General features: G+C 28.1%; 2 protein-coding genes across 4 annotated transcripts in view; one reads left to right on the forward strand and one right to left on the reverse strand.

The window, feature by feature from the left end:
• The first annotated feature begins 396 nt into the window (after positions 1-396).
• Positions 397-19757, forward strand: LOC107449107 (coiled-coil domain-containing protein 91). Its single transcript, XM_016064543.4, has 10 exons — positions 397-851; positions 3033-3110; positions 3902-3959; positions 5211-5456; positions 6703-6932; positions 8736-8813; positions 9866-9967; positions 10745-10906; positions 12909-13007; positions 19412-19757. The coding sequence occupies exons 1-10, from the start codon at positions 825-827 to the stop codon at positions 19532-19534; spliced, it is 1203 nt and encodes a 400-aa protein (XP_015920029.1). The 5' UTR covers positions 397-824; the 3' UTR covers positions 19535-19757.
• The window catches only part of LOC107449106 (centriole and centriolar satellite protein OFD1), an 18583-nt gene continuing 12365 nt past the window's right edge, over positions 18880-25097 (reverse strand). For all 3 annotated transcript variants that reach the window (XM_043055838.2, XM_016064541.4, XM_016064542.4), the window contains exons 6-7: positions 22708-22844; positions 18880-21830 (exon numbers count right to left, since the gene is read on the reverse strand). In XM_043055838.2, the coding sequence (XP_042911772.1) occupies positions 19904-21830; positions 22708-22844 (2064 nt within the window). In that variant the 3' untranslated portion in view covers positions 18880-19903. The remainder of the gene's footprint in view (positions 21831-22707; positions 22845-25097) is intronic.

A 25097-nucleotide genomic window follows, 5' to 3' on the forward strand; every position in this document is an offset into this window, starting at 1 on the left:
TGAGGTATTCATTTGCACCCTTTTCAACGTATTTAAACAACAACCTCCTTTATACCTTTAAAATATACCTCGTTTATACCTCGATTTTTTCATAAGGGAGTGAACCTAAGCCACGAAGGCGAGCGAAATTACTCACGCTGCACTGACACAGATACAAGTTCATAAGGTGGGCCACATTTATGCAACAGGGGACAACACATGGTGAAAAACATTCATGCCCGAAGCTGGATTCGAACCCGCAGCCATTGACTTCGCAGTCAGGTAAGCTAACCGTTCGGCCACCTGGCCGGCCGAGTAAAAATATTATCGTCTAGTTCCAGTCCCACAGTGCCCTTCGTTAAGACACTGTTTCCAGTAAAACACCGAAGTCAAGCATCACTGGATGTGGTCAGTGCGCGGCTGGGTGGCCACCTGGATCGAAGGGATCAAGCGTGTGCGGTAATGGTCCTCGTTAAACTGTTCTACCATAAAGTGCTCGTCTTCAAGCGTAGTTCGTCGGGCTTCCAAAATGAGGGTGCCATTCCTTCCCCAGAGGATCGAAATTGGGATGTCATGTCTATTGTAAATAAAACTTCAACAACAACAACTGTGTCCACCTGATTTAGGCCACTGTGGCTATTTAAATATGAGTTATTAATGAAATCAGTTGTAACCGTAACTGCAAAAGTCTGTTTTGCAACTGCAGTTTTCGTAGTTTTGGAGTCGAAATGTTATAGTATCTGTTTATTTTTTCTAAATAAATTATAATAATTGTTACTAAAAATCTCTAAAATATAGTTTATAGTTATATTTCTGTTCTATAAAATTGTAAAATATCCAGGGCAATGAGTGGTAATGGACAAAATCATCAAGTATGTACGAATTACAAACTTTGTTTACCTCGAATTTTAAATATTTTAGTTCATATTTGTCTACTTAGATGTAATTTAATGAAATTTAGTTTTTTGATAGATTTTAGTTTTATTTGTAATAGCTGTTTATTGTCTTTTATTTGAAACATATTTGTGTTTCTGATCTTCATTTTTATCATAAAAAGCAACAAAAGCTTTTTTAAGTCATTTTCCTGTTTTCTGTAACATATTATCTCGCCAAATTTAAAGAAGGGCACACAATTGTAAAGTTTTTCATTAAAAATTTATTTTAGAATCGATACCTGTTAATGCTTAATGGTAAAAAAAAAACAGAGCTCTTTCTCACAGAAAAAAGCACTTTTGAGTTTTGAAAGGGCACTTACTTTACACCTTAAAATTTTTTAAATAACCCTCCTATACCATTTTATGTGTATATTTTAGAAAAGTAATCCTCATTCATTGTCAAAATAGGATAAAATTTGTTCTTTATAAAAGTAAATACATCCTAAAAGACAATCACTAAGTACTTTTTTTCCCCAAAAAGTAAAAAAAAAAAAAATATTATTGGATAAAGAATTTGAAAGCTTTTTTCTATAGCTTGAACAGAAAATAATGAGAAAATTAACATTTTAAGGTTCATTTTTTTTTAAAAAAGTGTATTTATTTTAAAAATAATTTTAAATTACTTAAAAAATTAATTAATGTAAGAATAATATAATTAATAAATCCCCCTCCTAAAGATAAGTTGAGATCATAACAAATTAAATATTTGTAATAGTAATCAGAATCAAATTTATAAACACAGATAATTTTACCACTGTATAATTATTATTATATACCTATATATATATACACTCACACACTACCCTACAAAAATGGAAAAGACACTTTCAGTTTTTGACATTTTCTGAAATTTCTCATGATATACTTAGATTAATTTGTATTTTTAGAGGTGTTTAGTTCATGCGATATTTCCTACTTAGCAATTAGATTTAAAGCTCTCAGAGGCATGGGGGACTGACAGCAAATTACGAAAGTAAACAAGTATTTTTGAACACCTTATGCCAGAAAAATCAAGAAATAAGCTTGTAATTTGTATCAATTACTTTGGTTGTTATTTGTAATAACCGCATAAAGTATAATACTAACTTTATACAGTTATTGCTTAAATAACTTTATGCAGTTATAACTTAATTATTAATGCAGCTATAGACATTTTTTAAAAAATCTTATGTATTTTTACTATAACTTAAAAACTATTTAATAGAATTCAATATTTTTGGAGTAATTCAAAATTCTTGTTTTAAAATTTGAAAACAATTCTTTAAAACTGCACAAGATATAAGTATTTAAAGTAACTCGTTTATACTCTGATTGTGCAAAAAAAAGGTCAAGTTTTTTTTTTCTTCTTCTTCATAATTTTGTAGTGAATCTTGTTTAATAACTAATGAAAAAAGTCTGATTTGAATATATTAAATATTTAAAAAGTTTCAAGCAATTTTCTAAGTACATTTTATACTTTTTAAAAAAAAGCTCCAAATGATAAGGGGTTTTACAAAAATGTTAATTTGTATTATAAGACGAAATGTAATAACAAATAATACCTTACAATAACCAATCCGTACACGCCAATGTGTAGCATGAGAAAAGAAAGCACACTTTTATGATGGAAGACCTTATGATGGAAGACCTTTCAGAATGTCAGTATCAAATTTAATCAAGTTTGTTTAATAATGGTGCATATATATTTTCCAATTCTCTTTCTATCTTTGTTTTGAACAAAATTTAATTTTATTACTTGGGATATTTCGGTAAGATTTTCATTTCATGATGGGTGGCAGAATAATCACAGACATAGTCTAACAGACACAGAATAATCACAGTCTTGACAGAATAGTCGCCTGCAAAAAATTAAAAAAAAATCACAAAAAGAGATGAACTCAAAAGGTAGAACTCGTAGCCAGCCCTAGGTAAACCTAGACATGTTTTTTTTTTTTTTTTTTTTTTAAATTGCAAGTTTATAATCCATTTAGTGCCTTGGTAATTGTAGTTGGCGTAACAGATCAAGATACAGAAATATCCTTGATATATTTCATATGTGTTAAAATGTGATACATTTGCAAAATGTTTATGAAAATATATAAATTTTTTGTTAGCTGCTAATAAGTTATTCATAAATAGGTACCTGATGCTCATGATGCAGCAGCAGCTGAAGATCCTGATGATGATGATGATTTTGGTGAATTCGAAGGATTTGAGGTTTGTTATTTTAGCACTAGATTACGAGGTTAAAGTGTCTGCTTTAGACAGAAAAAGGATTAAATTCTCTTCATGTTAACTTTCAGAGAATTTTTATTTTTCATATACTAATCAATAATTTCAAATATAATTTGTTTCATTATATTTACTGAAAAGTATTTTATTGAATCTAATTATTAAATTTTCTCTTTTTGATCTCTCTTAATCAGGGTGGTGGCTAAAGTTCATCTCTAGAGTGGGGAAAAATTTTAGGTATCCATATTAGGTGTCAACTATCACATTCAAAACAGTTTTCAGGTTTTCTCTAATTGTTTTCATGTTTAATTTAGGCCAGTTAAGGAGAAATTTAAGTTCATCAACAAATCTTTCACAAAATAGTTCATAAAAGCAAGCTCATCACAAAATATTTTATTGGAATAATGTTTTAATTCATAATTTTATAGCTTAAGCTCCTTGAAACAGGATCTAATTTTCACACATTCACAAAATTAGGAGTAGATTTTGACAATTTCTATAAAACAGATATTTTAAAAAAAAGTTATTCAAGCCCTGCCTAAAAAGTCGTAAAAATATTTATTAGACGTAACTCAGTGTCGAGCACTTAACTAATATCCTATGTTGAAAATTGGTAATTGTTTATTTTAGGCAATCTTTATTAAAAAATTTTCTAGTATCGCTATATTTTAAAAAAACTACTGAAAGAATAAATATTTGTTGGTTGTTTACTATAATTTAATATATCTAGAAATACCATGCTATTTAAAGTTAATTTTTGATTAATTTTTTTTCAGGGAGGTATAGAGAGAATGCAAGCACAACCTGCTCCATCTCCTTGGGCTACATTTCCAGGTAATTATTTTTCAGCATACACAATTATTACTCATTTTTATTATATTTATAAATTTTAGTCTATGTTTTTATTGAAAGATTTGCATCAATATATATATATATATATCTGTGTGTGGAAATTTTTTTTACTGTTTGGAAGAGAATTTTTTATAAAATATTTCCATGCATGCAATGAGTTGTTTTTGTGTATTGCGTGGCTATTTAATGGAAATTTAAAAGAACCTGTATGGAAACAATAAAGAACATCCTTTAAATGTATTGAACTACCTTAATATATCAGTTTTAAAGCTTATGAAATAAAGTTTTTAAAATCTATGTGACTCTATAAAATCTTGAGAATCATTAGAGATTTTAAAGTCTTAATAGAATCCTGTTTTTAATTTTATTTGCAACATGCATGTTATATTTTATGTTTTAAAGTTGAGTCAACTAACTGCAAAGTTCATCAAAACGCAAAACATTAATAATCTTTCACAGGGTATAAAAAATTTTTGAAAAAATACATACTGTTTTAATAATGTGCTAAATCAATCTAGTTCATTTAACCACTCCAAATATTGTTCTATTCTCAAATGTAGTTAGGATTTTTTATTTCTTGTTTTAGTGACTTTTTTTTAAATTAAAATATTTTAGTAAAAAGATAAAATTTTTAAAATTTGATCAGTTTTAATCATCAATATCTGTTTTTAATTCTTTTTTTTAAAAAGGAAAATTCTCAAAGGTATTTTTGCATTGTCAATGTCAGCAAATTATTAATCACTGAAAGTTCTTTTCAAGTTGTATCTGTATTAATAGGGATACTCTAGATCACATTGGTTTAATTATGCCAACCTTAATTTTCTAATAGAATGTTTAAATTTTTTTTTTTATACTAATAACTTTATAATCAATTTTAAATGAATTTTAGACTTTCTATAAGACAATATTTTATGTTTCACTGTTCGTAATATTGATTGTGTACTTTTAATCAATTAAAATTCAATAAGCTGTAATTTGAAAATGAATATATTTAACAGATTCTTTTTATTCATATACTGTGATAAGATTTACATTCCTTCATAAAATTATCGAAAAATTTGATAATTACATAACTACAAATCTGAAAAGTGTTGGATTTTTCTAGTGTTCAAAAGACTTTCTTTTATGTGTATGCTTTAGTAATGTTTAATTTGTAATAAATATATTTCTGATGTAAATTAGTTGAAAAAAAGCTTCGATTATTTTTATTTTAAATATATAATTTTATTCCAGATTTGCTACCAGTTCAAACTAGTCCTGCAACTCCTGCTGAAGATGGACAAGCTTCATCTTCAAGAGGCCCTAACCCTCCCAGAGATTGGCAACCACCTTCTCCTGTCTTGCCATGGCCTGGTCCTAGTGCAGGTCATGAGGAACCTAGGCCTATGCCTCAACAAATGAGAACACTTAATCCACCAGATGTTTCTCTTGGAACTAATCAAGCTGTTGGAGGGCGTGTAACACCAGATAATGTGCATGGTATTTGATTTTAGTCTTCTTGGAATTTCAGAATTAGAAGGATAATTTAAGAGTTTGCTCAGTTCATCTTTGTTTCTTTTGAGATAAAGTCTAATGAATATATATATTTAGTTAAATGTATAATTCTTATTTTGTGTCTGATTCATGGCAATAGCAATATTTTATTGGTGTATTAGCTTTACTAGGGTTGGACCAATATTCAAATAAGACTTTTAGTCCGGTAATTATAGTATATAACGGGTGTTATATCGAAAAAATAATACCCAGAGTATTTTTTGACAGAATGTTTTATTATGTTAGAAATAATACATGAAAACTTCTTTACTCTTCTCTGTGTAATCCCACCTTTTTTTAGAGAACTGGGGTGGGATTTAATTTCTACTAGACAAGCAGTTGAGGCATTGTTTCTAATGTATTTTGTGATGCCAAATTGAGTAAGATTAATCTCTAGACGATCAGATTAATAGTTTATGAGTTATATGGGTTTTGTGTTTGAAAAGTGCAAATTTCTACTTGCACCAATTTACAGATCTGATATTGCTCTTTAAACAAGTGTGACATAGTTTCTTATGCAATCAAATAAAACTATATATAGATCAACAGAACGAATAGTTAAACAGTTGCAAATGTTTTTATGTATAAAAAGTACTATTTTTAATATGAATTATTTAGACTTTTTACTTTATCTTAAGGCTATATCAAAGCGTGTAAGGTACATTTTCTGATATAATTTTTTATGCTGAAGTTACTTTCAAGCTGATAGGATTAGTAGTTTTTAAGTTTTAAGGGGTTTCTTCATGATAACATAGTTGCCAACTATTCCGATTAATATCATATTTATCTGATTTAATCGATTTTTTAGCCCTGTTCCGAAAATACAATTTTAAGTCAAAATGTTCTGATTTTTCTGTATTCTAGCGCCTTTTCACTCCTAATGCCGATTTTCTTTCAACCGTGGGTGGTGAGCAACCGGATAATCAGTGAAACAGTTATATGATTAAAATAACACTTTTTAAAAAGAACCAAGAATGTTCTGCAAATTAAAACATGTACCTATGATCAAAGAAATAAATAATACAGTTTCTGAAACCTTAAAACCAGGCTTTCTAAATATTTTAACAATTTTGAAATATAAAATTTTGTGAAATTGTTGGGCTTTTATTGTTATTTAACACTTTATATATTTTGAATTAATGATTTTGTATAGGCTGTCGATTTTAAAATTATTTTGTTATTTTACAATTAGATGCTGCTCTTGCTGTTTTAATGGACCATATGGACAGTGGAATAGAACCAAGATTACCTGTAGCTCAAATAGACAGACTAAACCAACAATTGGAAAATGCTGAGCACAATAGAGTTTTACTTGAAGAGCAAATTGATGGTTTAAGGGAAAGGAATATTGAACTGGAACAGCAAGTGGCCAATAGTCAAGCTCAGATTAATGAACTTAATAATAGGTTGCAAAGAAATCAGGTAAAAGTTTCTTATTTTAAAAAGGGCAGGGTGATTTTAAAAGACAAGGGCACTTTCAGTTTCGAAGGGTACTAATCTTACTAATTATATCTAGCTACATAAGTGCACTTTGAAACAGAATTAAAAATACTCAAATATGAGGAATAATAATGTTTTATCTAACCTTAGCCTAAAAATAATTTATAATAATTATGGTAATCTAAAATTCCTGGTTTTTGTTACTGCAATCTCTTTACATATTAAAAAAAAAGCATTTTTTCTGAATTAAAAGGAGACAACATTTTATGAAAAGGGTGAGGGGGCACTTATTTCTGTGAAAGGGCAGGTAGGGTGAGCCACTGTTCTAAAAACACTGAGGGAAAACACTGCTTATTGTTATTAATTTTTGTCCTTTTTTACCCATTTGAAGTAGAAAAATTAGCAACACAGATAATCTGATGTTTGTTGTTTTATGCCACTTGTCAATACTGACAAGCCTATTTTAAGACAGAGGAGTGCACTTCTTGTTTTCCAGTGGCGCCATCTTTGGCCAAGAATTTGAACTCTGCCACGCTCATACCTCATAACCAATTTTACAGGGAGGACACATTCACACACCATAAATTTGCAGATTATAATTTTCACATGAAATAGAGCACGATCAATATCAAATCCAGTTGCCCCAGAGGTATTGATTTGTTATGGGAACCTGGAGGACTCTGTGAGCCCAACTGATTTAGTCTACACCAGTCACCATTTTGTACATGAAGAGTCTTCGGTCGACGGGAGCCTTACTCTAGACCTATTGGACATAGGCACCAACTCCTTACCAAGTAGGCTATCTCGGCCACTGATAATCAGATAAAAATAACATTAAAAAACAAGCATGAAAATTCCAAAAGTAAATTAGTTCCATTTAATATATTTTTTAACTATAAACAAAATTAAGTAAATTTTTTTTTAGAAAACATTAATAATTTAAAGGAAAACAAAGTTTGTTGTTCTTTTCAAAAGCTGTTAATATTCAGCTTTATTAATAATCATAGTTAATTCCTTTGAAAGTTTGTTTTTCTTTAATTATTGATTTGCTATACTGTACGTGTATATATATATACTTTGAATTTTCCAAACTTAAAACTTATTGTCTATGACAATTATTCCAAGATTTGTATTAAATATAGGAGAATTAAATGAGAAAGTGGTTTTAAAAATAGAAAAAATTAAAAGTATTCTGATAAGCAACACATGTTAGCAGTTAAGTGTTTTAAATGTGTTTTTGTTTATACTTATTCAAACATGCACATTTTCATACATATGACAATTACTATTTGTATTGAAAGAATCTAAACAAAATAAAATATTGAATTTATACTTAAGAATAGTTGGTTTTGTAAAATAGGTGTTTTAGGAGTTTAGAATTTTAGGTTAGGCCTCTTTTGAAACAGGGCTTGCTGTGATGAATTCTTGTTTTAAAGTTTGGGTTTTTGTAAAGAGTCTCTAAAAGCAAACTTAATTTCTTTCTGTATGACCCCTGATAGTAGCTTTTTTATGTCATAGTGTAAAAATAAATTTCAAATGGTTATTGAAGTAACAGATTGCAGTATAATTTTCTTTTAGCTAAGTATATTGCTGACCTCAACTACTAATAAAATCTGATTTTAACTTCAATTGTTCTAATAGCAGTTGAAATCAATTCTTAGCCTTGATGTTGCAATTATAGATTTTTTTAAGGGTATTTAATTACTGATCAGCATTTAACAATGTGTTTACAAATAAATACCATTATCATATTTTGCAGTTTTTCTATTTCTATTTATTTTTTAGGAAGTTCTAGAACAAAGACTAGCTGAAATGAGGCAATTAAATACAGTTGATTGGAGACAAGATCTAAGGCAGATACAAGTAATAATGAATTTATATATCGCTGACTAATTTTTGATATTTTATAAATTATTACCGGGGTTCAAAATTAACAACGGCCACCATAAAGTAATTAGTGTTCCTACCGACCGTCAATTGTTGTAAAAGATTGGTATGCCTTTTCATTCTTTTGATTTCATGATTTGGTCTGTATTTTTGTCACAAAATAGCATTTTTATCACAATTGTGACAATATGCATTTTCTGAATTGTAATGTTTCCTGTAAATTAACTTCATTAAATTTTTTTTTCTTAAAGAAATTAATAGATACATGTAAACAGACCAGTGAATATGAGTACAGACTAGTAATATCTTATGCTATAGGGCCCTTGGACTTAAATTTTCTTAAATTCTAATTCCGATTACATTTAATTTCAGTATCCGTGCACATGGTTTCCATATATTCATTTCTAAGTAATCTTTTATTAAATGATTTTTAATTGGAGTAATCGATAATAAATATAAAACTTAAAAAACGGAAGATCTGATTATGATCAAAACAGTTGCAAAACTATTTTAGTTCTATCCGATTATATTTACTTAAGATGAAAATAATATTTTATCGTGGAAGTTATTTTTTACTTATAAAAATACAGAATAGAACTCCAGTAATTGTTATTATAAAGCAGCAGCTTTTTTTGTTGTAATTTATTCTAGGGTTAGATAATTTGTGGTGTTTAAATAAATTTTCATTTATTTCTTGCTCAGTAAAAGTATACAAATCTGGTGGGCAAAGTCACAATCAATATGTGTCTGCTGTCCAGATGTTTTCCATTTGAGAACTATCTCTAACCTCAATTTCTACATGATATTACTTTATCAAAGTAAATTAAGCAAAAGTACAAATTTTTATTAATTACTATTAATTATTTTTATAGATTATATTTAGATTAGACACAAAGACTATATTTAAATGTTTAGGCTTTTGCTTTTAAATTTAAGTCAAAAATAAAATGTTGAATGAAAATGTTTTGAAATTATTGATTTTAAAAAAGTAATTTAGACAAGTCTTGTAACACTCTGTAAACTTTTAGGAAGAAGTAGCTGCTATTAAACAGACTCAAATAATTGAAAGAAATGAAATCGAAGCATCTAGGCATAATTTAGAAGAAATGAAAACTGGTATCTGTTGCAGGGTAAGTTTAGAAACATGAATTCACTATATTTTGTCTTTTAGCACTATATTTTGTTTTAGTCATTGTTTTTTAGTTTGGTTTAAATTTTTTTTTATTATTTTAAAGTAGATAGTTTTAATATCTATTGATATTTTGAATATGGTTTGAATAACAATATTTTTAACTGCACCTTTCAAGAGCAAATATCTGTCATCTTTGACAACTTAAATCCCCCCCCCTCCTCATATTCAACATTTTGGTTTACATTTACTATATTATTTAGTTGCCATGCATTTTCAAAGAACTAATTCAGTACACACAGACTTAATAAAAATTCCACATTGCAGCTCTCTCTTATATTATTGTAATTTAACATTTTTGAGGTTATATATTAGAGATAACTCTAATTGAGCAAGTCAAGTGTTACCTAAACACTTTGATGAAGAATGAAGCAAATCTTATTTTAGTAACCATTGCGATAAGAGGTCAAACAAAAGGCATGAATAAAAACCCTGTGTGCTTGTATTATACTTAGTTTATAATGCCATTTGATCAACATAAAACTGTTTATTTGGTTTCATTTCAGCTATTATGCCATTACGCTTAACACACACAATCCAATTATTTTTTATAAAATTGATTTATAATTAACCTATTTATATTTATAGCATTATGGAATATGATTGTTGAAAATGAACTTAAAACATTTTTGGTTCATTTCAGTATTAAATTAATTTATATATACTCTCATCAATATTTAACATTTTATAATACTAACATTTATAACTTTTATTACAGCTCCAAGATTTAGAAACTAATATACAAAGAGAATATATTGAGATGGAAAAAAGATTATCCAATAAATTTGATGAACAATGCCACCAAGTAAAAGCTGCCATTGAAACCATTGTTCAGCAAACAGCTCAACATGTTTCTGGAAATATATCACAGCTTGTTTGTGTAAGTATCATCGAACAAATTGGATTTCATTTTTTTCAATTAATCATAAATATTTTAAATGTTTCGTGAAAACACCTATTTGAAAATGTTTTTTATTTAACTCTTATTTCATTCAAATTATAAACTTTATTTAGAGACGCTCAACATATTTCAGTAAAAAAATTGCTTTCAGGCACTGCAGTGAATTGAGTATTTATATTAATTAATATCCTAATTATTACTTTATCATGATGATTATGGTGTTTAAAAACATCAGTTTTTTCTTAAAGATTTAAAGGCTAAGTGCAGTAAATAATATATAGGTAATATTTTACGTATAGTATATACATAACATTTTCAATTTTAAAAAACATTGGAATTTTTTCTAGACATTGACTTTAAAAAGTAATATTGTAGCAAGATTCCAAATTTTTCGGCAGAAAATTTAGCTTAATGCTATTTTTTTACTGTATATAAGTAGCCTAAATATTTAAAAAAAAAAAAAAAATCTTTAAATTTGTTTTGGTTAAAGAAAATTTTCTTTAAAAAAAATTAGAATTTTAGTATTACAAAATACTAAAATTCTAATTTTTTAAAGTTAGAATTGCAGTGTTTTATTTTTCCAAAGTTTATTGAAATTAGTTTAAAAAATAGTTATAAAATTGTAATTTGTGTAGAACTGAAGTCATAATACTATTGCCATTTTCTGTGAGTATACCTATCCAATGAAAGGCTGAATATGAGGCTAATTGAGGAAAAAATTACGATATTTTTATATTACATCACATTCAGACACAGTGTCCTTAAATAATAGATTTTTGTAAATGGTGTATTTTAATATAAAATATTATTATTTTTGGAAAAAGACTTATAATGGTTTTTTAATTGTATGGTCAATATACAATTTTTGATATTTTTAATTATTGTATATTGTAATACTGTGAAAGGCTATTTTGATGCCTTAGGCTAACTATAACTACTGGGGTAATCACTAGAAGGTGCATAAAATGAAAAGAGGGAAAAAATTAATAACATTTACAAAAATTATAAAGTTGTTTTATTGTAACAAAGTTTTTATTTCTAAATTATTAAGCCCTTCTTAACTTCAAAGAATATTTACATTTTTCTGACCTAAAATTTCATTCTTAAATTTTGTTGAAAATCATAGTTAATATTTATCTGTTCAAAATATTAACTATGATTTTCTAGATTTAATGTCCTTAATAGTGAAATGATTGCTCCTCCCTCTTCAAGTTTAAAATAATGAGGTTTGACTGTATTTTTTGGGACACAAGTTTTAAAATGATTTATTATTATTTAGAATATTATTTTGTATCATGTGAGCATTTCCTTTTTAACACAAATGTTTAAATAATAATTATTTTTTGAACAATTTAAATTTTTTTTTGTTAGGTATGTTAATGATATTGATAGTTAGCTCCATTTTATGCATATTTCTACAATTTATCAAATGATGTTAGAGTGTTTTTTGATTTCTTATCTAAATTTGGTAAGAGAGAAAGAAAAAATTGATTTGATGTATTACGATTATTAATATTTATTTAAATTAAGAGAAAAGCTATCAAAATTAAGATTTTTATTGCTGATATTATTTTTAGTTTTATATATTTTTAAAATTCCTATAATACACTTTTGTATATATGACATGAAAAAAGGCTCAAATTTAAATTTTTTTTTTTTATAACAATTCAGTTGTCTAGATATTATTAATTAGGAAAGTTGTTTTTGCATATGTTACATTTAATTTGATGTTCAGTGCTTGGTACTAAGAATTGCACACATAAATTATGACATTTAAATTAACAACCAATGCACTGCTTACTTTCACTGATATGATAATTAAAAATTGTTGTTAGCCTTAGTATTATCAAATTGAAACTAGTAGAACTACAAGTAAAATACTTTATACTACAATAAATATTATGATTGGTTAGTTTAGATGAATAAATAAAAACATGTGTTCAATATATAGTTCTAAAACTCCTCTTTAAATTCTTTTCAGGAAGCTGTGCAGAACTCAAATTGTGGGGACCATCAAGGCAGTAACTTATTGCAATCTATTAAAGTAGAATTAGAAAAGCATAAAGATCAACAAAAACGGGTAAATAGATTTTTTTTATAATGTAGACACTTACAGCAATTCTTAGATTTATGTTTAAAATTCAAGAATTGTTCTTAAATTTTAGTTAAACCTCGATTTAATGTATAAAAAAATTCTCAGTGTTGTGTAATATTTTTGAAAAAATTTAAACTTTATGAGGAACTTCTCATAAAATACTGAATACTCTCATAAACTACTGTGCTGATTATTTTAGTGAAGTAGTTACACAAATTATTATTGTAGTGAGACAAAATATTATTTTTAAAAATATTTTTTTCCTCTGTTATATGATATATTTCTTTTGTCTTTACTACAATTTTTCACTGTATTGTGGTGTTATACTTTTTAATTGAAAATATACAATACAATGTATTAATTATTAAAATTTTTTGTTGTTCCCTGTATATTTTGACCACAGCACTGTCATTACATACTGTGATATTAGACTGGAATTTTTTAAAAATATGGCAGGAAAAGTCAGGGAATTTCGTTCATCTATTTGAGTAGCAGCCCTGGTGGTAGACATTGTCGTAGAACATTATATAGTACTTGCAGTAAGATTTTTTATTTCGGAAGCAAAGCAGTTATTTTCTGCAACATTCTTTTTAAAACATACCTTTCTCTGCCACGATTATTGCCACGCCAAACTGTTAGCTTAATTCAGCTGTTAATCCCTCAGTTAAATCTGTTTTTTTAAAAAAAATTGAATACATAATTTGGCAATTTATCGCGGTCGCTGTGAAAATCAACAAACCATTAGCATTATAGAAAATTGATTATTTACCAAAATTACCCCAAATACGCAGTAATAAAATGCATTAAGGGAATGAAATGCATTAAATGAATTGCTGACTCAACCATCTAAACAAAAGAACTTCTAATTTTTAAAATAAGCATAGTATAAGTCCATAACACATCAAGTAAATAAACCGCAACAAATCATTTAAAAAGCATTGAAATGACTAAAAAATTAATGTTACAATAATCCACATAAACCAGAAAAAAAAAGTCTTTTTTTAACGATCTAAATCAAACAAAATTAAAAAAAAAATACTTATGTAAAATAAAGATCAATTATTTACTGTACATAGAAATCAAAAACTCTTAATAAAAAATGTATAGGCAGAATAAATGTTTTATTTTTTAAACATATCTTTTGAAGAAAGCTGTTTAATTTTCGGCTTCTTATTTAACAACTTTTCTTTAATCCCATAAAGAGACACGATTTCTTGATCAGTTATAAAGTCTCTTTGTTCTAGTCCTTTTAATGGTATTTTCCAAATGCATAACTAGATTGTCAGTAGAAATCCGTTCTTCTGCTGGTTCTTCCTCGCTGTCTACACTCTCTGTATCACTGCCCTGTTTGTTCAAAGATATATTTTTCATTTCCTCATCTGTTAATTAAGACACAGTTGGGGCATCATCGTTACAGTTTAATGTTTCGACAACATCATCATCTAATTTTTCACCCTCACAATGACTTTTGATGTATTGTAATAATTCTTTCACACTATCTTTCTCTTTGTTTGGACGAAATCCTTCAAAGACGGGCTCGTCCTCATCATAACCAAAAAAAAAAAAAAAAATAGTTGATAGCCAAATGTTATTCCAAGCATTCTTAAGGGTTTTCTGATCGACATCTTCCCACGCTTTGGCTATGTTCCATATTACAGTCTTTATGGAATAAGACTATACAAAGTCTTGTAAGATTTGGCCACCATTTAAAGAGGTCAGCATCGATATTAGGAATTGAGTTTTGCATTTGAAGCACCTTAAGATATTGTTATTCATAGGCTGCAAAATTGAAGTGCAGTTAGGCGGTAAAAATACAGCGGAAACATTTGCCCTTTCCACTAATAATGGTATTTTATGGGCAGAGCATTTGTCCAGGATTAGAAGTGGTATTTTCTCTTCCAAGTCAATCGATAGAAAATGTTTTCTAACTTGCGTCACAAAATCATTATCCAGCTATTCTTCCACGAGTTGCTGTGTCATCCATGCTTTTTGATTGAATCTATAATTGACGGGTAACACTTTAACATCCTTTAGAGAGCAAACAATTTGCATTTGTGTATACCCGCAGCATTTGCACATGCCATAATAGTCATTCTCACAATCTTTGACACTGGTTGGATTTTTTTCTTCAGCTGCAGCTAAAATCTTTCGCGGTACATAACGCTAAAACAGTCCAGTGTCATCCGCATTATACTCTTGTTCTGGTGACAAGTCTTCATTTTTAATCAATTCATCAAAATCTTCTATAAATTTTTCGGCAGCTTCAGAACGATTTCCATAAATAGATAACTGATGCATCCCATGTACCATCCAGTACTGTAGCTGCACTCCTCTTGAATGCCCATTTCTTCATAAAAAATCTTTGCTTGAGCCATTAACATTGGTCCTGTTAACAGTACCTTCACTACGGCGTTGTCACACCCACTCAATCATAACTTTATCATGATCCTCGATTTTTGGCATTTCAAATATATTTCTGATCTTTCATTGCAAGAGGTGTGTCAGAGTCTGAAAAATAGTCAAAAAGTTTTTCTGTTTTTTGATATTATACACAGTAGATTTTCCAATTTTATATTCCTCACTCAACTTACAGGGATGAGATTAGCCAAAAGGTAAAAAAGCTGAATTTCCACGATCGTAAATTTTACGCAAGCGCAGCCCTTTAATAATAAATTCCAGACAGTTTAAGGTAATAAATAATGTGTTGACATACAATTGTGTACTAATCTATTATTATATAAATGATTACATTGCTACTTAACATTTAATGAAAATAAAAATTACCAATTGAAAAAATAAAGCTGGAAATTATATTTTTCCTCAGTTCACATAAGAGACAATTATTACTTGAAAAACTACCTGGTTTAGCAAATTAAAACTACTGAGAATACTTTTAATAAATACTGTTATGTGATTTATAGCAAATATATCAGTAATATTACTTTTTAAATTATATTGGAAAAAAAAACTTTAACAATGGACCGAATCATTATGTTCATATTATAGTCTAATCTAACTAGAGCCCTCTGAAACATATCAATAACAGTGAAGTAGAAATATATAGTAACTCCTTAACATACAAAAATTGCTATTTTAGTTTGAAAAATTACATGACAATCAGCAACTGTTTAGATAATTGTTTTTTATTTGATAAGAATTTTGCATTTTATAGCATAAATAACAGCAATTATAAATAAAATTTTGATGATGAGTTAATTAACTCTTTTTCCCCCAAAATTTTTTTTTAATTAAATCCCTTTTTAAGTGATTGCTTTTGTTTGCTATATCTTTTATGTTTGCTATATTTAGTCGTTAGTCCATCTTCAAACATCTTGTGACAAATCCTATTTTTTCTTCTTTGCAAGCACAGAATGTAAGTTTTGAATATATTCCCTTCCAGTTTCTCTGATGTTGTAACACTTACATATACTAATAATCGTCGTTAGAAAAACAGTCACCTTTATAGTAACTAATTAAAAAAAAATTTACTTCTTACAAGAATCGCGATAGTTGATCTTAAAATTGCGTGAATATGAATAACAATTATGGATTTTGAAATCACATGAATATGAAACTAGATATACGATTTTGAAAATGAGAAAATACAAACTGGGATATAGAATTTTTAAAACGCGTAAATACAAATCACGATTCATAATTTTTAGATCGCGTAAATACGAATCATGATGCGTAATTTTTAGATTGCATAAATAAGAATTATGATGCATAATTTTTAGAATGCGTGAATGCGAATCCCAATGCCTTATTTTAAAATCATGTATAAATACGAAAATCAATGTTTGATATTATAAACCGCATGAGCAAATCAAGACATTAATTTTAAACTTGCGTGAATACGAATCATTATATAGGTTTTTAAAAAGGCGTAAATACGAATCACAATATTGGATTTTTAAATCGTGTGAATAAGAATCGCAACACGCAAATATGAAAAGCTATGTTTGATATTAAAATCGTGTGAATAAGAATCGAGATATTAGCAGATTCCAGGCTTGGGACCTCTAAAAGGCTTGTCAGAAGCAGCCTCGTTTGAACTACAAAAATCAGATCTATCTGGAGGGCGGGTAAAAAATTCGGAAAATCTTATCTGCTGCGAGTAAAAGGGGAGAAAATAGCTATAATAAGTAAAAATGAGAAAGGATTGCTAGCTATGTAGTTTGAATTTTCTGTTTCTCTTCGAAAATCGGTGAATTTTCTGAAAAAGCAGAATACTTATTAAAAAAAAGTGACATTTTTAGAAAAATCTGAATTTTTGATAAAAAAAACTGAAATTCAAGAGATAAAAGTGAAAAAAGCGGAAAAATCTCATCCCTGAACTTAGATACTGAAGTGCCCATATCTAATTGTCTTTGTAATTCCACTTTTTCTTTAATTGATAAACATTCTTTCTTTTTTTCGACGGACGTGAAGACATCATAGAAAAATAAAAGGTAATAAACAAAATTAACTTTTAAAAAAAACTTAACACAAATAACAGTAACTCAATTAAAATTACCTTGTTAAAAACAATAACTTGTCAAAAATAATTAAAAAAAAACAAGCTGTCGATAATCACAATCTCTTAACTCACAAAAGCTAGATTGGTAAAAACGAACAAATGTGACACATTGGATTGCTTTAAATACGAGATATTTGGTGAGATAAATTAGTTTTGGAGTATTTTGCAAGACTTATTTCACCAAGGTATTCACCTGTTCCTATAATGTATTTGCAGGTGCACTGCATAAAAAAAATAATAAATGAAATCGAATTTAGATCTTGGTTTGGAATATCGTTAGTCAAATTCATATTTCATTAGAAGGGAGTCTTGAAATCTTTTTCATGTCAATGCTAAAGAAAGAATGTTACCCCCTTTCCCCCTACCTCCTAAATATTACATGGTCAGGGGAAGAACAATGTTTCTCAAGGACATGTATCCTTTTAGACCTATTTAAATTTTCCATTTTGACTCCCCCACAACGTTAACGTTCCCCGCGTTTATACCCTTTTCTACAGTAAAAAAGTTCCAGGAAATGCCTCATATACTAGCCAGCTGCATAGGAAAGAAGAGGGGGGGGGGACTCAGTTGTGCTCATTTTTGAAAACAAACTTCCCACTTTTCCTGCATTCCAGAGGAGGTCTTGGTGGTCCTTTTTTTTAAGAGTGGAGAAGATGAAGAATCGGGGAATCGATCCTTCTGGAAAAGGGACATTGCTGTATTATAATGACACACGAAGTTCGAACTGCACATTCAAGTAATCACATTTTGGCTTGAGTCAATACCACCGTAAATCAATAAAGTGTTTAAATCGATTTTTGACTGTTATTGCTACAAGTTTCCACATATTTTTTACAAGTGAAATCGCACCCTGTTTTTAATATATCTCCATTTTTCAACTTTTTGCAATTCCACTCCATTTTTTAAAATTCCGGTATTTTTCATTCAATATTTTAACATGTGAAAGCACTAGTAATCACATTTTTGACATGCTCAATTTATGCTGATAGTATCATCCTTGTGGTGATTTGATTTCACATGTTTTCAAAGTTCCCTCCGATAAATTCAGACAATATGAGAAATTCGAATTGTGTTTTAAAATATTTACTTTTTACTATTACTTTGACAGTTATTGCTATTGCTTTTCACGCAGCTTTTAATACCATATTATTTATTACAATTAGAGAATCAGATATCAAAACACACATATTTTTGAAGAGTCCTATTTGGTCATTTTTTTTCTCAGTATTAACTGTTTTTCTTTAATGTGATGATGAATTTACAAAATGCAAAACTAGAGTGTTTTCCCCCTTCAATATGTAAGAATAAGGCCCACATGTATTCGTTTAGATGCAGATGGAAAAAAAAAATATTTCATTTACTATTAAAGAAATTATATACAATTTTATTCTATGTGCATATAGTCTTTTTCTTAAGTTAACATAAATCACTTCTGATACTTTAAATAAATATCATATATATTTTGTAAGAAGATAGTGAAATCTTTCAAAATCAAAGAAACAGGTTTTTTAAAACAATTATTTTGAAATTCACCCTGATTATCACTTTAGGTTAGGTTTGTTAGTTTCCAACATGGAATATACTAGCCTTTTTGGCCCACTATCCAAAATCAGTTTCAATAAGAGTAAGCTACTTTTACAGCCAATGTCTGCAATTTTAGTCTAATAAAAATTTCACAAAAACTTAATATCAGCAAAAGGTTTGATAGCTGCTGCCTTTAAAAATATCTTAACACTTATAAAATAAAAAGTTAAAGAATGAAATTAAACTTAAGGGAGTTTAATGCAAGTGCATAAGAATATCTTTTGAAATTTAATGGAGCAATTAGTATTTTATGTAATCAATATATTAAAAAAAACTTTCGTTGTAGGTTCTAGAAGAAGAAAGACAAAGACAGTTAATAACTGTGTCCTCTGCACTTCAGTCAGCACTGCAACATCTAAACAGTGCGATTAATAATGACTCTAATATTAAAGATGGGAACATATCTTGATCAGTCTCGATGGAAGAGAACTTTGCACAAATTATGAAGTTTGTTTCCTTTCTGTTATAAAGAAAAAAGTGTTAAATGTGAAATATTGTGTTACACAGATGTGTACGTATGCATTTCTTATCTCTGTATATAATAATATGTTCCAAAGTATGCACTGATTATTGTGGCAGTGTAATTTTATTACAATATTTGTAAATAGTAAATAAATGTTTTGATGTTTAAATTTGGTGTCTTACTAAGTTAAAGCACTCACAATTTTTTATATATAAAATATATTCCTGAAAATAAAATACATATTTGTATTTTATGGAAAAAAATGAATGTAAGAATAAATAAAAATGTAAAATATTTACAATTTGTCAACACTCTTTACCAGTTATCAGATTCTTCTTTTTGTTCCTCTTGTTCACTACCACATGACAAATGTACTTCACTTAACTCGCTTAGAGAATCCTCTGGAGTCTGTTTCATTGTATTCTGCATTTGAGTCTTATAAAATGACTTTTTCTCTTTTATTTCTTCATCAGTACCACTAACATCACTTAAAGCAATTGATTGGTTGTTGTTTTGTGATTCTGTCTCTTTTTCCAACTCTTTAATAGCTTCTGCTTGAGAAAGTTGGGCTTTATTTAACTGTTTATATTGCTCCGAATTTTTTATAGTATCTTGAACAGCTGTACTCGACGACATATTGCCTGAAGTTTCAGTATCTGTTTTTGCTGTGGTAGATTTGGAATCTGGATAGTTTGAAATAGTGCTACTATGCTTCGTTTCTCCTTTAGAAATTAGCTCAACAGGACTAATATTTTTAGCAAACATCAGTGGATTTGAGTTATTTAATAAAGGAGGATTCACACTTGGTAAAGAAGTTTTCCTTTTCCAAGCCGCATCAAGGTCCACAACAATTGGTGCTGTTTTAGTAGACGCAGTTGGACCCGAAGAAGTTAGAGCTATTGAAGTGTCTCCATTATCAGATACAACTGATTGCTTAGTGTCGATATTATCAGTATTTTGAAAAGAAAGTTTGTTTGTTGCAGTGGGCAATAGAAATGATCTTTGAAGAGGTATATCAGTTGTAATAGGAAAATTTGTTGTATTCTCCACAATTGCAGTTTCTGTGGTGGAAATATCTTTAGACAGATTTTCTGTTAATCCAGTTGAAACAGTTTTAACTATTTCAGTCAAAGTACTTTCATTGGTTCTGTTTACGCCAAACTTATTTTGGTCGGTTTTGCTAGATATTGTATCTCTGGGAATTCTATTACTAGATATAATTGATGTGCTGGTATCCTGAAGGTTTTGAAAAGAGAACTTATTTGATGTAACAGGTAATAAAACTGATCTTTCAAAAGGTATATCAGTTTGATCAGGGAAACTTACCCTATTTTCAACTACATTTCCCGTGACAGGAATATCTTTAGGCATGTTTTCTGTTGATCCAGTTGAAGCAGTTCTAGCTATTTCACTTGAGGAATGTTCAATGGGTTTTATTGTATCAAATATGTTTTGGTCTTTTCTGCTAGGTAAAAAAGATGCATTTTGAAAGTTTTCAAATTCTTCATGCATGTCATACATTTTGTTTATCGAAGAGCTCGGGTTCAAAACTTCAGATGCTTTCAGTGTTTGCTCACTTTGAGATGTGAATACACCATCATAAATTTTTTTATGTGCAGTGGAGGTCACATTACTGTCAGCAATAAATGTTTTGGTGCTGTCATAAATGTTTTGACTTGATGTTAGAGTTCCACTTAACCGTCCTGAGTTATTTTTGTTCATAAAACTAGGAACTGTAACACCTCCATACTTTAAGTTTAAATTCCCAAATTCCATCAAACTCTTTGAAGCATCAAAGGGGGAACTAAGTGGCATATATGAACTATTTTTAGCAGATGATGGGTGGTGAAATTTCATGTTATGAGTAAATGCTGGAGAATTTTGAGACAGAGAAGGCTTAATATTTGGCAGTTTAGCGTCAAAAGAAGTGTGATATATTACTGAATATTTTTCAAAGTCTTCATTCATTTCTTGTTGTAATTTGTTCAGTCTGCTTTTATAGTCAGAAGTGAAATCTAAGGCCTTTTCTCTGTAATGTTGTGATATAGTGGAGGGGTTATTTTTGTTTGATATAAGAATCTGTTTATTTCTTGATGGTAGGAAAGGAGTTTTTGGAATAGTCCTCAAAGGATCGTGTATTTCCAATTTTGTTGACTGGTTTATATTTCCACTTGTAAGTTGATAATGAAGTATATGTATAGTTTGATGTAGATCATGGATATCTTGTTTCTGTTCTTCTATTCTAAAATGTTTTAAAAAGTTTTTCCATTAATGCAAAAACATTAATAATCACAGAATTACTTTATCATGATAGACAATATGAGTACTACACATAATGTTATACAATTTTTTCATACGGTTTTCAATTTTAAATAAAAGAAAGAATTTGATGGTCAGTTTCTCTTTTATAATTCCAGAATCAGAAATCCAGATGAAAGGTAATCTTAGTGCTGATCCTAAATATTTTTACATGCTCCTAATACACATTTAACTTATGATTTCTTATGTCAGTTAAGCACAAATAAAATCAATGCGGATTGTTTTCCTGCCATGATAGAGTGACCTTATCAAATAAATGGAAATTAAGTGAAGTCATATATTTGTTAATAGTTACATTTTTAAATGGTGTTTCTATACACATAAATTTTTTAAATTCAGTGGAATTAAAAAAGAAACAAAAATTAAAGTTGGGGAATTAAGTGCTTCTTCTGTAATATTACATAAAAGTAATAAATAACTTGACTATTCCGGATTAGCTATAGCAAAAAGAAGATTTTGTGCTTCTTTAGAATCTCTGACTCTTGAACCATTTGTGCTCAGAGGATTTGATAAGATAAATATTAGCTCACAATCCCACAAATAATTCTAAAATTTAAATGAGATTTTCAATAATAAAATTTTAAAACAAATTTTCTACTCATATAACACTATAACATTCAAATAAAGTGTCTTAGACCAATAATTATTTTTTTTAATCATAAATATTACACATTTTCCTTCAAAGCAAAGCTTCTCATCTTTTTTAGTAAGATAAATAATCAACATAAATATAAAATAATAATGAAATTTATGTATTTAAATTATTTAGAAATATTTAAATTGTTTAGAAAATAACTTGCCTTTGCAAAACAGTTTTATATTGTCTTTGAGATGTTAATGAATCTTGTTCCAATTTTTCTTTTTCTTTTTGCCACATGGCTTCCTCCATATCTAAAAGATTCTTTTTTTGATTTAGCTCTTTTTGTAAATGCTGCAGCTACAGGAAAAAATGAACATTAGAAATGGGTTAATAAAGTTAGTAGAAATCAGTAAAATCTATTATTAATTAATAGGCTATTTATTTTGTGCTATAACAAAATATTTTGATTTTAAAAATTATGAATGCTTAGTAAAAGGGGGAGCAGCAAGACTTGGTTAGTTTTCAGCAACTTTGGTTAGTTTTTCCACCATCAAAATACAATGAAACATGCAAGGAAGAATGCTCTATAAGAGGGATTCCCAAACAGTGGAAGAAAAGGAATTGAGTGGTATTCTCCACAATTCTTAAAGATCCTGATTTTGCTCATTACATTTTACTTTTAGCATCTAAATAAGTAGCCCTATATCTTAAAACTGACTCATTCAAATAGTATGAGCAAATAGAAAGCTTTAATAATATGAATTATTCAAGAGAAAAATTGAAATTTTTTTAACAGATGACATCGAATCATTTAACTATGTGGGTTCAGTTATAGGTAAAAAAGAAGTGCAAAGCAGCGGTAATTAAAGCAAGAACATATTTTAAAGGACTGCATAAATTTTGAAGTACACTAAAATTAGAAATAAAAAAACAAACCCATTGATTTATAAAGCTATTGAAAAACAAAAACTAGAAATCTTTTCAAATTAATGCTTATTAAGATGTATTTTTTTAAAATTAAAAGTGTGAAATTCAAGCCTTGTAACAATAGCATAATAAAAATATTGGGACTTACAAAACCATGTAAAAACGAGTACTAATAATTGCCCAAATAATTTGGATTTGCAAAAAAATCAGCACAAATAAACCATGTTAAAAAGTAGTTATCTAAATAATCGATTTGATACTCTTGATTCGTTATAATATTGTGCTTGTGCTAAATATATTGAAATTTTAAAAATCACCTGGAAATGCGTAAGCATAGCTGTAAAAAAAAAAGAATCAAAAGTCATGTGGATTTGTGATGAAGTTTGCACAAATAGAGCATGTTAAAATGTGTTTATTTAAATGTAGGATTCAAAACTAAGGCGTTAAAATATATATATATAAAAAAAAAAATTACGATTTTAGAAACTGCGTGGCAATAACTACCAAAATTATTATTATTATCTTTTTTAAATTTTTGATAGTTGCAATTTTACAAGATACATTAAATGCTTTTTTATAGATAGCCTAAGAAAATTTAATAAAGACCAATAAAATACATGCTTAGTTATTAATTACATCAGTACTTTAGCCAAGATTTTTCAATTGACCATACTAAAGCTTTTTATCAGGTGATTGATTTGATTCAGTATATCCAATATCTGTTAAAAATTAAACATTTCAATTTAATCAGAATATTGTTTCATCATTAAAACATATTTCATAGCTAGATGGTACAGGGTGGGGTGGTTAATTGCTTGGAGCTGTAGCCCCCTTCACCCTTTTCTATGCAAAAGACAGACTAATAACTTTCTATGACTAATATTTTTAAATATGTTAATATTTTTCTTAATTTTCTTCAAATCATTGTTTTGAATGGGACAATACATTTTTAAACTTAAGTTGAAGTAAAGTTTAATTCAAGTTAAAGTGTGGATTATCTTCATATTGATAGTCAGCATTATCATATTTAGTTGTATAGAATGCAGGGTTGGAGTTTTTGCCGGCAAAAAGGGTTTTTTGCCAGGACAGTGGCAAAAACCTGGTAAAAACCGGCAAAAACCAAATTATCTAAATTGCTGATTAAGTATTATTAAAAAATACTTGAAACAAATTTAAATCAATCATGAGGAATAATAATTTTGATACATTACATGAAAAAATTATTTTTAACACATTAATAATTAATATAAGGGTAATAATTTTTAAAAGATTGAAAGTTTTTAAGCTCTTTTTATTTTAGAATCCTTAAGTAAATGTTTTTTTACAAATAAATAAATATTATTTGTATAATATTATTATTATTATCTATTATAAAAAATTATTATTTGTACAATAATTAACTACACATGTTGATAGATATTTTATGCTTTAAATTATAGTTATATTAATTCAAAATAAGTTCATTTCACTGGAAAAAAGAGAATAATTACACATTTTCCAATCAATAATGTTTTAAACTACTAAAATGATATATTATTACATTATGATTTAATTATGGAATAATAATTTTGTTAATTTTTTTGTAATTATTTATATTTATAGTATATATTTCAATTTTAGGAATAATTTTGTACCAAAAATGTGTTTTTGTCCTCTCATCTTGGAAAATATAGGTTTTTGCCA

This window comes from Parasteatoda tepidariorum, chromosome 6 (assembly GCF_043381705.1).
Source record: "Parasteatoda tepidariorum isolate YZ-2023 chromosome 6, CAS_Ptep_4.0, whole genome shotgun sequence".
NCBI lineage: Eukaryota > Metazoa > Arthropoda > Arachnida > Araneae > Theridiidae > Parasteatoda > Parasteatoda tepidariorum.